The 17,367-nt window shown below is 42.2% G+C and overlaps 2 protein-coding genes across 2 annotated transcripts; one reads left to right on the top strand and one right to left on the bottom strand.

Annotated features, from left to right (window-relative positions):
• Nucleotides 1-907: 907 nt before the first annotated feature.
• Nucleotides 908-1,270, top strand: UV8b_04824 (uncharacterized protein; the record flags this gene model as incomplete). The annotated part of the gene is made up of 2 exons (XM_043142322.1): nt 908-1,028; nt 1,194-1,270. 2 exons carry the CDS (start codon nt 908-910, stop codon nt 1,268-1,270), a joined length of 198 nt encoding a protein of 65 aa, XP_042998256.1.
• A 480-nt stretch (nt 1,271-1,750) lies between these two features.
• UV8b_04823 (uncharacterized protein) lies at nt 1,751-2,813 on the bottom strand (the record flags this gene model as incomplete). Its single annotated transcript, XM_043142321.1, has 2 exons — nt 1,751-2,544; nt 2,666-2,813. 2 exons carry the CDS (start codon nt 2,811-2,813, stop codon nt 1,751-1,753), a joined length of 942 nt encoding a protein of 313 aa, XP_042998255.1.
• Between the last annotated feature and the right edge of the window lie 14,554 nt (nt 2,814-17,367).

Below are 17,367 nucleotides of genomic sequence, written 5' to 3'. Positions count from 1 at the left end.
CACACCAACTGCGGCTTCTCGTCGCCGTGCCTGGCCGTTTGACTGATGCCCTCCATCCTTGCGGGATTTCCAAAACAACGGACTTTATGCACAAAAAAGGACCAGACGGGGGACCCCGAACCCGAGGCTGCCGTCGACCTGCACTCGCGGCGGCTGTTCTCGGCAAACACGGCAACCAGGCCCTTTCTCCTTTCTCACCGCCTGGGATATTCTGCTCTGCCCAGCCAAGCCAGCGGCGCCGCCTCGTTGTCCGGTCGGAGTTTGCCGGGTTTTTTTTTTTTTTTTTTTTTTTTTTTTGGGCTTCGCTTCCGGCTAGCCCGTGACGTGGGGCCCCGCTTTTTCTGCGCGGCGCCCACCCCACCACCCATGGCATTGGTGCGCCGCCCACGGCAGCCTCGACAAAGAAATTGCTGCTTTCCCTTTTCCTTTTCCCTTTCCACTTTTTGCATCCTCACGGTTCCGTCACAGGTGAGTGAGTTTGACGACGCTCCTCAGCCCGCCGGCTTGCTGGGCCCGTCCCCCGGGCACGGGGCTTGGGGATTGTGTCTCTTCCGAAGACCGGGGGAGGGGGGCGCTCGGCTTGCGGAATGGGAGTGCTCGTGCGCTCGAAGCCGCGTCAGAGTTTTGGCTGCGCATCGCGTGGGCTACTAAATGCCCTCAACCCCCCTCAACCCCCCTCCCCCCCCCTTCCCCCCCTGCCCGGAGACAGAGACATTCCTGCCGCGTGCCCGTCCGCCGCGAAAGGCCTCGCGTCGTGCTCCCCTGCTAACCTCCTGTCCTTGGCTCCCCGTCAAGCAGCAGAAGAAAGCATTCCCCGACTCCCGCCAGCAGCAGAAAAGCGTTCCCTGACTCCCGCCGAACAGCAAAAAAGCATCGCACCTGCCAACCGCGCACGACGCCCAATCCAATGGCTGCCGTCAACACTGCTCTTCTGGCCCGCCAGGCCGCCCGCGCCATCGCCAAGCGCGGCGACAGCTGGCCCGCGAACAACGTGGGCGTCATGGTCGTTTTCTGCATCGTCTTTGTCGGTACGCGCCGCCTGCTGCACATCTTGTTGCTCCCCTGGGTGTCCGGGCGGCGGTTTTCGTCGGGGGATCCCAATGATGCCCGGCCCCTGGTCCCCTTTGACCCGTGGCCCTCCTTTCTAGCCGCGGTCTTTCTTATCGGGTTCCCTCTGCTAACTCGTTTCAAAGTTGCCGTCGGCGTCATTGGCTTGTACATTGCCAAGTGCCTTAAGCGCAGAAAGGAGCGCAACCAGCCCAAGTACTAGGCCGGGGCTGTTTTCCGAGGCCGAATGCACGGGAGGAAGGGGGGGGGGGCAAGGGAAACGCTTTTGGGCTGGGGGTGGTGTTGCGGGCTTGCAGCAGCAGCAGCAGCAGCAGCAGCAGCAGCAGCAGCAGTGTGACATCCGGGCGAGGACCGCGGACGCGCGTGCGGCGAGTCCAGTCTCCGCAGCCGGCCGCTTGGTTATTTATGCCGGACTCGCCATCCGGCGCCTTTGTCGGGCTGCTCCGCAGGGCCGTGTGTTTGTGCGGTTGGCAATGCAAACGAGCGAGCGGCTGGCAGGGCAAGTCGTGCCCCAGAGACCGGGTGCCCGTGACTTGGCTTTGCTATATTTTTTTATTTATCTTTTTAATACTGATACCTCTTGTGCCCAAGTTCTGTCGACCCCATGACCCCATGACCCCATAGCTCCATAACTCCATAACCCCATCTACCCGTCTATACGTCGCCTTTTGAATCTACCGTCTCACAAGCCCTCCCTGGCCAGCATGTCCGCCACGGCCAGGTAAAACGCCACGGCGTTGAAGCCGGTGCCGCCTGCGCCCGTCCAGCGGCCCACGGCCCACCGCACCCGGTTCGGCCAGTTTATCAGGTCGAGGTGGTTCACGCCTTCCAGGGTGCCGCGGTACTCCCCCCAGCGGCTGCTGGCCACGCTGACCAGCCCGTCGTTGGGGCCCTCGGCGCGGGCCAGCACCCCGGCGGCCAGGCGGAACGGGCTCAGCAGCGGCGGCGCGCCCGCGTCGGCCCCGTAGGAGAAGTACCGCACGCGCGGGTCGTCGCGCACGCGGGCGTTGAAGGCCTCCATCCGCCGCGGGGTCAGCTGCGCGACGGCCGGCGCCGCCCCGCGCAGCAGCCGGCGCCGCCAGGCCGGGCGGAGCGCCCAGTCGGCGAGGGCGGACCCGCGGTGCGGGCTCGACACCGTCGTCAGCGACGCGACGCGCACGCCGACGCCGACGCCGACGCCGCCTTCTGCCGCGGGCGGCAAGGCGATCATGTGCCGCGCGTCGAGGCCGCCCATGCTGTGGGCGACGATGTTGACGGGGACGCCGGGCGCGCCGGCGGCAATGGCGCGCGCCAGCTGGGCCGCGCGGTCGGCGATGGTGCCCGTCGGGGGGACCGTCGCGGCGATGACGTGCGCGCCCTGCGCGGCGAGGGCCTCGCGGATGCCGCGCCAGTAGGGGATGGACAGGCCGGGCGTGAGGCGCAGCTGGGCGAAGCCGAGGAGGCCGTGGGCCAGCACGATGGGGTGCTTGGGCGTTGCTGCGCGTCCGTCAGTTGGGGGGGGGGGGTTTGCTGCCCGCTGCATGCGGCCCGTGGCCTTGGGGACATTCCTAAGATGGGGATGAAAGGGAGGGGGGGAAGGGGACGGACGGGTACGCACCGTAGTGGTCGCGGAGGACGGCGTATTCGTCCTGCTGGGGGGTGGCGAGGTCGCGCACGCGGGGGTCGGGCGCGCGTCGGGCCGCCGCGCGGGACGGGCTGCTGTGAAGGAGCCTCAAGGCCCGGGGCGGCGGGCGCGGCATCGACATGGCTGGTTTGGCGGACGGACGGGCAGGCTGGCTTGGCGAGGGGGATGGGGATGGATGGGGAAAAAAAAAGAGGTCCGCAGGGGAGGGGTTGGTCCCGGTTGGACCGGCGTGACGTCAACGGGCCGCGCAGCTCGCATGCCAGTGCGCTTCGAGGCCCGGCCGGCCGGTTCTGCAAACAGCGTCTCCGGTGCAGCGCCGCATGGGGCGTCTCGGCATTTCCACGGGCACGGCACTCTTGCAGGTCTCGGCGTGTGAAGCCTGCAATATCTGTCGGAATCGCTGTCGCAAGGTGCCCAATTGGGCACATTGCGACGGATGTGCCGCGCATACTGCTGCACACGATGTGGCCACTTTTGCCCCTTTACCCCTGAGCCCGGTAGGGCATGCGGGCAGCCCGGCCCGACTGCGCCGATGCACGTAACCATAGCACGCACAAAAAGGCTATATCGTATAATTACCCTCTTTTGCTTCCTTTCTTTCCTTTTAGATAATCAGTTATTAGCAGAGTAATCAAATCCTTTACTTAGTAACCTCACGGTATATAATACCACGCGCGCGACCCTATGTACAACTGGGTACCCCTTAATGTAATACTAATACTAATTAGTAAAGTTAAAGTTTACTTTATAGATTAGCTAGGACTAATAAGAAGAGACGATTTAAAAAGATCGTACTAATAAGAAACGTGATTTAGCCTAATTTAGTCGAAATGGCTTATATATTACAGACTAAGGGATAAGCTAATTATATTTAACCTTCCCTAATTGTCTATTATAAGGAATAATCGCTAAATATCATACTAATTGATTGTATTAGTTAGTAACAATCGCTAAATATTACGATATCTTTAGTTGTGCCGGGAACTATAGAACGCTAAATCTATCGTGATACTATTAGTAGGCATAAAACGTAGGTTCTTACGCAAGCGACTCTAAACCGCAATAATATCTACGGTAAAGAACCTATTTACCGATATATAGTCAAATAAGCAAACGGAATGCCTATAATATCCTGCCTAATAATTACTTCTTTCTTCCTACCTTTTTTTATTAATTACTTCTTTCTTTCCCTTTTTTAGTTATTTCTTTTTAATTCCTATACCTTAATCTCTCTCTACTATTTATACCTATATTACTTCCTTTTAATACCTATGCTAAATGCTTACTATCTCTCTACCTTTTCTATCTTATTCTTACCTCTATTAATATTATAATAGAGGCATTACTACCAGAAAAGCTTAATCTTTTCGCTAAGATTATTATAAAAGACTAAATCGATTTGATAGACCAAATCGACCCTATAAATACTATAGATAAATAGTTATATAATCGTATCGCCTACCTTATTAATAGTTACACAATAGGCGATAAAAAGGATGATAATCTATAGGAATAATTCCGCGAGGATTATAATAAGTAGACTAAAGAGCTATTTAGCTATATTAATAAATGTTAAAATCCTATAGTAGCCTACTAGGCTGCTGGCCTAATGCCCTACTGGCCTACTAACTTTCTGGCCCTTATACCGCCTCTTGGACTTATAGTAGTCTTACCTTAGGCCTTTGCCTTTCACCTTAAGGATTTTCAGTGGATTATTTACTGTATATCAAGTAAGGTAGGCCTTGTTAAAAAGGTGTGGCATTGCTAAATTAGCGTGGTGGCCTACTAGCGTAGTGGCGGCCTACTAGCGTGGTGGCTGCCTACTAGCGTGGTGGCTAGTCTACTAGCGTGGTAGTTAGTCACTAGCTTGGTGGCTAGTTACTAGCGTGGTGGTTGGTTACTAGTGCGGTGGTTGGGGTGGTTGGAAAGGCTGGATATAGCGGGGTTGCTGACGTATCATATACGTGGCATAGCGAGCATTACGAGGAGCTTTCTTACTGGCTACCCTGGATGCCTGGGCACACCCCTTCTTCGTGTATATATAGGATAGCTTTCCCCCTTCTTTCTAGATAGTAGAAGGGTAGCACAATCGAGTCTGTTAATGCACTATATGCCTCTTAACTTCCACCTTCCCTGCGTTTCTAGTTATCTTATATTTGCCTTGCCTTTACACTTGCCCTGCTTTATAGCACTTATATAGTCTTAGGACTTAGTGAAAAATCTAGTATTTATACTAAGATTAGTTTACAGGTCGCAGACAGTCTTGTGCCATCTAGCTAGCTAGTAAGGCTTTGCTTTTATAGTGACCTTGAGAATTGCAATAATAAATAGCTCCTATGGGAATTCTAAACAACCCTATAGGAATATAGGGTGTATATTAGAAGTATAGGATTATCAATAATTAAGACCCTTCTCTACTATATATAATAAGAATATATACCTAAATAGCCTTAAGAAGAAATAGACCTTTAATTTATATATAAGACCTTTATATCCCAGTTAAACCTAGATAGGGAATAGTTAATCCCTATAGCTTATACCGAATGGGAGATATAAATAAACCAGGATGCCCCTTCTATTATAAGCTTAAGGAATTCACTTCCTACTATAATTATTCGAATACCTTTATGGATACTATTATAAATACCCTTATGAATACCTTTATAATTACCCTCGCGAAGACCTTTATAAGCCCTTTCGACCCCTAGGGATTTTATAATACTAATAGTATAATAACCCCTTATCCCTCTATCTATATTAAAGAAGGCTTTTATTCCTACCGAAGAAGAAAGGGGCTAGCCACTATAATAGAAAGGAAAAGCACCTATTTATAGGCCGCTATTTAAGATAAGGGAAAGCTCCTAATAATAGTAATATTCAATAGATAATAACTATAGCCCGACTGACTAAATACTTTACCTTAGGGGTTATACCCCTAGCTGAGCTAGCTAAGGCGGCTACCCTAATGCCTCTCGAAATTATAATATTAGAGGTCAGGCTATAGACCCCGATAATATACTTCCCTTAATAGAGAGACCTAATAATAATACTTTAGAAGTCGCTAATATTAATTGTTAAAATCCTATAGTAGCCTACTAGGCTGCTGGCCTAATGCCCTACTAGTCTACTAACCTTCTGGCCTTTATACCGCCTCTTGGACTTATGGTAGTCTTACCTTAAGCCTTTGCCTTTTACCTTAAGGATTTTCAGTGGATTATTTACTGTATATCAAGTAAGGTAGGCCTTGTTAAAAAGGTGTGGCATTGCTAAATTAGCGTGGTAGCCCATTAGCGTGGTGGCGGCCTACTAGTGTGGTGGCTAGTCCACTAGTGTGGTGGTTAGTCACTAGCGTGGTGGCTAGTCCACTAGTGTGGTGGCTAGTATACTAGCGTGGTGGTTAGTCTACTAGCGTAATGGCTAGTTACTAGTGCGGTGGTTAGGGTGGTTGGAAAGGCCGGATATAGTGGGTTTGCTGACGTATTATATACGTGGCATAGCGAGCATTACGGGGAGCTTTCTTACTGGCTACCTTAGATGTCTGGGCCCACCCCTCCTTCGTGTATATATAGGATAGCTTTCCCCCTTCTTTCTAGATAGTAGAAGGGCAGCACAATCGAGTCTGTTAATGCACTATATGCCTCTTAACTTCTTACCTTTCCTGCGTTTTCTGGTTATCTTATATTTGCCTTGCCTTTATACTTGCCTTGCTTTATAGCACTTGTATAGTCTTAGGACTTGGTGAAAAATCTAGTATTTATACTAAGATTAGTTCACAGGTCGCTGACAGTCTTGTGCCATCTAGCTAGCTAGTAAGGCTCTGCTTTTATAGTGACCTTGAGAATTGCAATATTAATATTCCCCAATATGCCATTACTAGCGGTATAAGGCAAGCCCCTAATATTAATAAAATAGCTGCCCCTAATGCCAGATATTACGAATTATAGTATCGCAGCCATAACCTATAGGCATAAATGCCTTAACTACCGGCTCTGATACCTATAATGCTGAGGATAGGTATAGTATTAGACCCCTTTTAGTACTATCGGCCTATTTAGGCCGATAAATAAATGGTTTTAACTAGAGGAAATAAGGCACCTACTAATAGGGGAGAAAATAAAGCCCTAGCAAACTTCCTATTATAAGGCAATAACCAATAAGCCGTTTTGGAATACCTTTTAGAATAATAATACTACTAAGAAGATTATACCTAAAGAGCCTATATAGAGGCTAGGTTTAACGATATTTTAAAGAAGATATCTAACCTCTTATATAGCTATTGCATAGAGGATAGATATAGCAGTAAAATAGATAACTTCTTTATACCTAAGGTAGTATCCTTTAAGAGTAAGTATTACCTTCTAGGACTACCTAATTATATATTTACTAGAGCTTTTTAAATTATACTAACTAGCGATGCTAAGATATATTATTTTAATAATATCAAACGCATTCGTAATACCCTTACTTTTAATAATATAGTTCGTAAAGTTAAAAGTTATTTTAAGAATGAAAGTATAGAGCAATTCTATTTATACTATTAGAATAAAATAATACTTTAATTAACTATCGCGAAATATCCTAATAAATTAAAGCTTAAATGCCTTAATATCCTACTAGAAGAGCTTTAACGCCTATATTATAGTCTTTTTCCCCCCTTTATAGCTAATATAGAGCTTTATCGGTAAGTGCTTAATACTATAAGTGTCGGAATCGCTGTCGCAAGGTGCCCAATTGGGCACATTGCGACGAATGTGCCGCGCACACCCGTTGGGCACGATATGGCTACTTTTGCCCCTTTTACCCCTGTGCCCCTGAGCCCGGTAGGGCACGCAGGCAGCCCGGCCCGACCGCGCCGATGCACGTGACTACGGCACGCACAAAAAGGCCACATCGTGTAATATCTCTTTTGCTTCCTTTCTTTCCTCTTAGTTAGTCAGTCATAATCAAAGAAGAACCATATCTTTGACCGGTGACCCTACGGTACATAATACCACGCGCGCGACCCTACGTATAACTGGGTACCCCGAGTTTATATCAACAATAAGGGATACTTTTAAGTGTAGCTAGGCTATATATTATTATGCCTCTATATTTAAAGGCTTTACCGCTAACCTATAGCAATCCCTTTTAATCTATAAGACTACCTATACAATTTAATAGCATTATTTCCTTTAATAGCAGTCTTAGTAGTATTAGGATATAGAAGATATTGATATTAATAATAATATAGTATTATTTATAGATCGTAGATATAGTCAATCCTATAATTGGTATTAATGCCCCTAACGATATAGACCCCCTTAATAGTAATAATAGAATCGCGCCTTTCTAGCTAGGGCCTATTAAAGAAGATACTTTATTTGCAATAAATTAGGTTATTAGTTATCTAATTATACTGCTAAAGAGTAATAAGAATTAAAGGCATAATAGCTAAAGAACCGCTTTAATCGGACCGCCCTTAATAACAAGAAATTTTGTATTTTCCTATAGGAATATAAAGGGACCGCCGATTAAGCCCTTAAAGATGCCGATTTTAATAATATCGTTAAAGATATTAAAGTTATAATAGTAGGGGTTATATATTAGGATATAGAGGATGCTATTATACTATAATTTACAGCTACTTAATATTTCTTAGCCTTTATGCAAATAGAACTATTATCTTCTTTATCTATCGAGACGTTATAAGCCCTATAGGATAAATTATACTGATATATCTTCCTATAAATTAACCCCTTCCGAATGCCTTTACTACTATTAGACTATAATTCTGCTTTTTTAGAAGAAGAATATTATAGTGATTATACCTTCTATAGAATCTTCCTAGATATTAGCGCCTCTAGCCTATTTATAGTAGGCATAAGGCAAATAAGAGCCCTAATAAGATTGATAAAATCTTTAATAATTAAGTTAATGGATAAATAGTATATTATTAATTTTAGAGCAGGCTTTACTATATTATCTAGTATACTAAATGTCCTAACGATATTTAGTAATATCCCCTTTTATATTCTTAATAGCTGCACCCCCTTTTTCTATTCTATTATAGATATAGATAGGATAGGCATAAAGCTAGATAATATTAATAATTTGCTTATTAAAGGGGATATTAAGGTACCTATTATTAGGAAATAGGGATATCTATAGTGGACTCTTAATGCTATAGATGCTACTACCTTCTACCTCTTATTATAGAAAATCTATTAGCTTTATCATCAATTTAGGCACCCTTCTATTAATAGGCTTACCAAATTGCTTTAATAGGCTAGCTATAATGATATTAACTATAATATCATCGAGAGTATCACCTATATATACTTTTAATGCTAGATAAACGTAAAAGCACTTAGCCGATTTAAATTCACCCTTAAAGATAATAATACTAGCTAATTTAACTACGAAATTATTGTCGATATCCTTTATATTAATAATCAGCCGGTATTATATATTATAGATACCGCAATAAGCTTCTAAGTAGCGAGATTCCTTAATCTATAAAGATAGAAAGCCTAAAATATTTAGAATGCCCTTAAGGAATACTAGATTAATATATACCTCAGCCTACTAGATTAGATAGTCTATAATGCCAGACTAAATTTTGCATCTACTAAATTCCGCCATAATGCCCGGCTTCTATCTATTAATATTGTTAAAATCCTATAGTAGCCTACTAGGCTGCTGGCCTTCTTACCGCCTTTTTGACTTACGGTAGTCTTACCAACCCAGGCCCTTGCCTTTTACCTTAAGGATTTTCAGTGGATTATTTACTATATATCAAGTAAGGTAGGCCTTAAGGTAGGCCTGTCACGGGCTCGGGCTACGCCCGCGCCACAATATGGCTAGGACTCGGGCTGCGCCCGCGACTAGCCTAAGGAGTATCGGCACGGGGTCACGAGGGCTCGCTAAGGACTCGGCCCGTGCTATATACGGGCATAAATAGACTACTCAAAGGCCCCTATTCGGGTCCTCTTCCTTTCCTCCTTAGTCTATTTAATATATTCATTCGACGCCTATTCGCAGTAGCCCTAGGGCCAGTCCTTTACATTTAAATAGACTCTCTCAGCCTTACTATTATAACCTCACATCATAGAGCCGATGATGCAGGCTATATAAGATATCGAGATAAGTACACCTAGAGAAATAGGTATAGATAACCTAAGACCACGACGCTCCCGATATAATATATATACCTAAGTAGAGCAGCTCGCATCGGGGTTATAATAGATAGAAGCGCAGATACAGACTAATATATAACACCTCGTTACTATTGCCGCCTCGCTATAGACCCTCTTTATGAACCAGTCAAATAGCTCCTAAAACGCCACCTAATTGGCCCCAATCGTATAATAGAATGCCCCCCTCCCTACAGCTTAAGATACCTAGCTAAAATGCAAGCCGATCCCGATAGGGGACCCCTTTAATAGCAAAAAGGCTATATTTACAGCCTAGCAGACCTTTATGCAATATAAGCTTAAGGTCGATAAGGAATTTATTAGGGACAAAAAGACCTAATAGATATTTATCTTCTAGAACCTTTCGTCTATAGTCTAATTATAGATCGCAGCCTTTTTCGAGAATAGTACGGCTTACGATTATAATATAATAAAGTTCTTCGAATACCTCTAATATCTCTTTGAGGACCTATACCGATAGGATCGCGCTATTACTAAGCTTAAGTACTCCTTATGCTAGGGCCCTAAGGAACCTTTTGCTGCCTTCTTTATACGATTCAAAGAAAAACTTATACTTACTAGCGGTCTCGGTTAGCCTAAGGAAATTAAGCTTAAATACCTCTAATTAGCACTTAATACTCATATAGCTAATAAGATTATTAGCCTTAGGGTCTCCCATTATAACTATTATTCGGCGGTAGACTATTACTAATAAATTGCTATTAATATCGAGACTAGCTTAACTATTAATTATTATATAGGTTCGATCTATTCCCGACCGATATATACTTAGGATTCTAAGGGCGATATATAAATATCGGGTATTAATAAGCTAGACTTAAAGGGTAATTAGTGTGCGCTTAAAGCGATATAGGTCTCTAAAGAATAGTATAAAGATCATAGGAAGAAAAATCTTTATCTTTAGTATAGCTCTCCCAATCATTAGATATTTATATGCCACCTATTGCCGGCAATCCGACCTAATATAGCTAAAGTAGCCTTACTTAACTTATAAGTCGTAGAGGTCGAAAGTAGCAATAAAAATCAAAAAAAAGAATAGCCTTTAAACCTAATCTTATTAAAGGGCTTAAGATATATATATAGACCTTAGCCCGATTATAAAAGGAATTAAAAGAGATCGCAAAACGAATAGATAGATACCCCTTTTTAGTACCGATCTTATATAAATCCTATACCTTTATTAATACCTTAATCGACTCGGGATATAACTATTATAGCACTATAAGCAAAAAAATAATATAATAGTTAGGCCTCTAACCTATCCGCCTACTATAATATAGGGAAATCGGAACGGCAGTAGATATTCAGAGCTATTTAGGAGAACGTAAGGTAATACATTCCTCTATTACCTATATCATCCGTATAGCGATCGATATCGATAGATAGCCATCTATAGTTATACTTTACGTTATCCTAGGCCTTACCTATAATATTATCCTTAGGATGCCTTAAATAGAGCACCATAATATTATACTATAGGCGAAGCGATACTAATTAAAGATCGGATTAATAGGTAGCCTTATTATTAAAAAATCGATAAAAAGGCAATAGGGTCTAACTGCGGTAAATATCCTTAGCTTAGTCTTCTACGGTATACTAAAGCAGGCGAAATGCTCTAAGGACTAATCGACTTCCTTTATTACGATAAGCTTATAGGAGATAATATACATCCTCTATATTACGCTACTACCTTATTAAGACTCTGCCTTATAATTATAGGAGCTATAGGTACTCTTAATGGAATTATAAGAATTCGCTAACCTCTTTAATAAAGAGAAGGCTTCCGGTCTCCCTCTGCATTAGGGTATATTAGACTACTATATCCGGCTCAAAAAGACTATAGACGGGAGCCAGCTAGATTTACCTTAGGGCCTATTATATAATATACTATAAGACTAGTTACTTAAGGTTCAAAGATAAGTAACTGACCTAATAGATAAAAGATAAATCTACATAAGCTCCTTATCGGCAGTAGCACTAGTCCTACTAGCCAGAAAAGGGAATAGCAAATAGCGTTTTTGCATTAATTACCAGGCCCTTAATAAGGTTACAGTCTAAGACTAATACCCCCTCCCTTTAATTAAAGAGACCTTACGATCCTTATCCCAAGCGAAATAGTTTACCAAAGTTAATATACGCATAGCATTCCATAAGATATATATTGCAGAGGGCGATAAACACTTAACCGCATTCCGCATATAATTTAGACTATTTAAATGGCTTATTACGCTATTTAGCCTGATTAGGGCCCCTATAATCTTCCAAAGATATATTAATAGGGCCTTAGGGAATACACTAGGAGACTTTACAACCGCTTACCTTAACGACGTCTTAATCTATACCAGGGGAATAAAGGCAGACTATATAGGGCGCATTAAGGAAATCCTTCGACAACTATAAAAGGCTAGCTTAAATTTAGATCTTAATAAATACAACTTCGCAGTAAAAGAGGTCTAATACCTAGGATATATCATAACGGCCGGAAAGGAAATCTATTTAGACCCCAAAAAGATTAAGGCTATCTAAAACTAAAAAGCACCTATAAAATTAAAAGGCATTTATAGTTTCTTTAGTTTTGCTAACTTCTACTGCGACTTTATCCCAGACTTCTCCTGCCTCATCGACCCTTTAATTAGGCTAATAAAAAAAGGGGTCCTATTCTAATAGCTAGACGAAGAAAAGGCGGTATTCTAAGCGCTTAAGTAGTATTTTATATTATCTCCGGTTCTCGCCTAATAAGACCCTAATAAAAAGACAGTCCTTAAGGTAGATAATTCCAGTATAGCCTTCAGCGGCTATCTATCGCAAATCGGGGAGGACAATATACTCTACCTTATTATATACTATTCCGCTCGCTTATCGGACGCAAAATAAAACTATACTATATATGATAAGGAACTCCTCGCTATTATCTTTTACCTTAAGGCGTAATTAGCAGAATTCCACTTAGTAGCCTCCCCCTTTACTATCCTTACCGACTATAAGAACCTAAAGTACTTCGCCCGATTATAAGAAATATCTAAACGATAAGCCTAATAAGCCAAGACTCTAGCGCTCTTTAATTTCTATCTTCGGTATAGGCTAGGGTTATAAGCCTAACGCCCTAATACACTCTCTCGATAGGAATAAAAGGCAGATAAAATAAAGCCGCAAATCGGCTAAATCCTAAAACCACTATCTATTTCAGCACTCGATATAGATAAAATAGAAGGCAAGATAATACCGACCTCGGCCCTATAGACCACCCTACCTCACGGCCTATATATCTTCGCCAACTCCTACCTTTAAGCTATTTAGGACCAAGCAATATCTAAAGATAGTATATATCGGGCCCGATAGACGGCAATCGCAAATAGGGAATAATAATTTCCAGCAGAAGCGGCAACATAAGAATAAATTGCCGATTATACCCTAAATATATATAGCGTACTCTTTTACCGGGCATAAGTATAACTTCCATCATTTAAGCCTTTAACCACTACGGTAATCTAACGCTGCCATAACTCGCCTATTATAGGCCACCTAGGGAAAAATACTACCTTCTAACTATTGCGACGGGATTATCACTTCGACAATATATCGTCTAAGGTAGCGAAATACATTCGGAATTACTAATACCGCGGGATACATAAAAGCCGCTAATTGCGCCAGGGGTTATTATAATTGCTACCAATCGTAGACCGCTTTTAGTCGTAGATATCGGTCGATTTTATAACTAACCTTCCTGCCTATAATGCCTCCAACCCGCAATTCCTTATAGTTATTATAGATCGCTTATCGAAGTATATCTAGCTTAAGGCTATATACTTAATAAGAGTAAAAGACTGCGTAGAACGCTTCCGATAGTGCTAGTAGCGCTTTTATGGCTTCCCTAAGGAGATTATTAGCGATTGAGGTTCGGATTAGGTAAGCTAATTTTAGTCTATACTATGCAAATCAGTTAGGACCAAGCAATTTCTATTAATAGCATACCACCCCTAAACCGATAGCGGCATAGAGCGAATAAACTAAGAGGTATAGGCGGTCCTTGTCACGGGCTCGGGCTACGCCCGCGCCACAATGTGGCTAGGACTCGGGCTGCGCCCGCGATTAGCCTAAGGAGTATCGGCATGGGGTTACGAGGGCTCGCTAAGGACTCGGCCCATACTACGTACAGGCATAAATAGACTACTTAGAGGCCCCTATTTAGGTCTTCTTCCTTTCCTCTTTAGTCTATTTAATATATTCATTCGACGCCTATTCGCAGTAGCCCTAGGGCTAGTCCTTTACATTTAAATAGACTCTCTCAGCCTTGCTGTTATAACCTCATATTATGGAGCCGATGATGCAGGCTATATAAGATATCGAGATGAGTATACCTAGAGAAATAGGTATAGACAACCTAAGACTATAACGCTCCCGATGTAATATATATACCCAAGTGGAGCAGCTTGCATTGGGGTTATAATAGATAGAGGCGTAAATGTAGACTAATGTGTAATACCTTGCTACTATTACTGCCTCGCTATAGACCCTCTTTGCGAACTAGTTAAATAGCTCCTAAAATGCTACCTAACCGGCCCCAGTCGTATAATAGAACGCCCCCCTCCCTATGGCTTAAGATACCTAGCTAAAACGTAAGCCGATCCCGATAGGGGACCCCTTTAATAGTAAAAAGGCTATATTTATAGCCTAGCGGACCTTTATGCAATATAAGCTCGAGGTTGATAAGGAATTTATTGGGGACGAAAAGACCTAATAAATATTTATCTTCTAGAACCTTTCGTCTATAGTCTAATTATAGGTCGCGGCCTTTTTTGAGAATAGTGCGGCTTACGATTATAATATAATAAAGTTCTTTGAATACCTCTAATGTCTCTTTAAGGACTTACACCGATAGGATCGCGCTATTACTAAGCTTAAGCACTCTTTATGTTAGGGCCCTAAGGAACCTTTTGCCGCCTTCTTTATGCGATTTAAGGAAAAACTTATGCTTACTGGCGGTTTTAGTTAGCTTAAGGAAGTTAAGCTTAAATACCTCCGATTAGCGCTTAATGCTTATATAGCTAATAAGATTATTAGCCTTAGGGTCTCCTATTACGACTATTATTCGGCAGTAGACTGTTACCGATAAATTGCTATTAATATTGAGACTAGCTTGATTATTAATTACTATATAGGTTCGACCTATTCCCGACCGATATACGCCTAGGATTCTAAAGGCGATATATAAATATCGGGTGTTAATAAGCTAGACTTAAAGGGTAATTAGTACGCGCCTAGGGCGATATAGGTCTCTAAAGAATAGTATAAAGATTATAGGAAGAAAGGTCTTTATCTTCGGTATAGCTCTCCTAATTATTAGATATTTATATGCTACCTATTGCCGGCAATCCGACTTAATGCAGCTAAAGTGGCCTCGCTTAACTTATAAGTTATAGAGGTTAAAAGTAGTAATAAAGATTAGGAAAAAGAATAGCCTTTAAACTTAATCTCGTTAGAGGGCTTAAGATGCGTATATAGACCCTGGCCTAATTATAAAAGGAATTAGAGGAGATCGCAGAATAAATAGATAGATACCCCTTTTTAGTATTAATCTTATATAAATCCTATACTTTTATTAATACCTTAATCGACTCGGGATATAACTGCTATAGCGCTATAAGCGAAAAGATAGTATAATAGTTAGGCCTCTAACCTATCCGCTTACTATAATATAGGGAAATCGGAACGGTAGTAGATATTTAGAGCCGTTTAAGAGAACGTAAGGTAATGCATTCCTCTATTACCTATATTGTCTGTATAGCGATCGATATCGACGGATAGCTGTCTATAATTATACTTTATGTTATCCCGGGCCTTACCTGTAATATTATCCTTAGGATGCTTTAGATAGAGTACTATAATATTATACTGTAGGTAAAGCGATGCTAATTGAAGATTAGATCGGTAGGTAGTCTTATCGTTAAGGAATCGACGAGAAGGCGATAGGGTCTAACTGCGGTAAATATCTTTAGCTTAGTCTTCTACGATATACTAAAGCGGGCGAAACGCTCTAAAGACCGGTCGATTTCCTTTATTGCGATAAGCTTATAGGAGATAATATGCATCTTCCGCATTATGCTGCTACCTTATTAAGACTCTACCCTACGATCGCAGGAGCTATAGGTACTCCCGATAGAATTATAGGAATTTGCCGACTTTTTTAATAAAAAGAAGGCTTTTAGTCTCTCTTTACACTAGGGTATATTAGACTATTATATCCGGCTTAAAAAGACTATAGATGGGAGCTAGCTAGACTTACCTTAGGGCCTATTATATAATATACTATGAGATTAGTTATTTGAGGTTCGAAGATAAGTAATTAACCTAATAGATAAAGGATAGATCTATACGACCTCCTTATTAGTAGCGGCACTAGTCCTACTAGCCAGAAAAGGGAATAGCGGGTAGTATTTTTGTATTGATTATTGGGCCCTTAATAAGGTTACGGTTTAAGACCGATACCCCCTCCCTTTAATTAAAGAGACCTTACGATCCTTATCCTAGGCGAAATGGTTTACTAAGGTTAATATATATGCAGTATTCTATAAAATATATATTGCAGAGGGCGATGAATACTTAACTGCATTCTGTATACGATTCGGACTATTTGAATAGCTTATTACGCTATTTAGCCTAATTAGGGCCCCTATAACCTTCTAAAGATATATTAATAGGGCCTTAAGGAATATACTAAGAGACTTTATAACCGCTTACCTTAACGATATCTTAATTTATACTGGGGGAATAAAGGCGGACTATATGGGGCGTATTAAGGAAGTCCTTCGACGACTGCAAAAGGCCGGCTTAAATTTAGATCTTAATAAATATAACTTCGCAATAAAAGAGGTCCGGTACCTAAGATATATTATAATAGCCGGAAAAGAAATCCGTTTAGACCCTGAAAAGATTAAGGCTATCTAGAACTAAGAAGTATTTACGAAATTAAAAGGCATTTATAGTTTCCTTGGTTTTACTAACTTCTATCGCGATTTTATCTTAGACTTCTCCCGCTTTATCGACCCTTTAGTTAGGCTAATAAAAAAAAGGGTCCTATTCTAATAGCTAGATAAAGAAGAGGCAGCATTCTAAATGCTTAAGTAGTATTTTATATTATCTCTGGTTCTCGCCTAATAGGACCCTGATAAGGAGACGGTCCTTAAAGTAGATAGTTTTAGTATAGCCCTCGGCGGCTATCTATTGTAAATCGGGGAAGATAGTATACTCTACCCTATCGTATACTATTCCGCTCGCTTATTAGATGTAGAATAGAACTATACTATATATAATAAGGAACTTTTTGCTATTATCTCTTACCTTAAGGTATAGTTAGTAGAACTCTGCTTAATAGCTTCCCCCTTTACTATCTTTACTAACTATAAGAACCTAAAGTATTTCACCTAACTATAAGAAATGTCTAAGCGATAAGCCCGATAGGCTGAGACTTTAGTACTCTTTAAC

The sequence above is a fragment of the Ustilaginoidea virens genome, chromosome 4 (assembly GCF_000687475.1).
Source record: "Ustilaginoidea virens chromosome 4, complete sequence".
Taxonomy (NCBI): Eukaryota; Fungi; Ascomycota; class Sordariomycetes; order Hypocreales; family Clavicipitaceae; genus Ustilaginoidea; species Ustilaginoidea virens.
The sequence above is the reverse complement of the archived record's forward strand: the minus strand, read 5'-3'. Positions and strand labels throughout refer to the sequence as shown.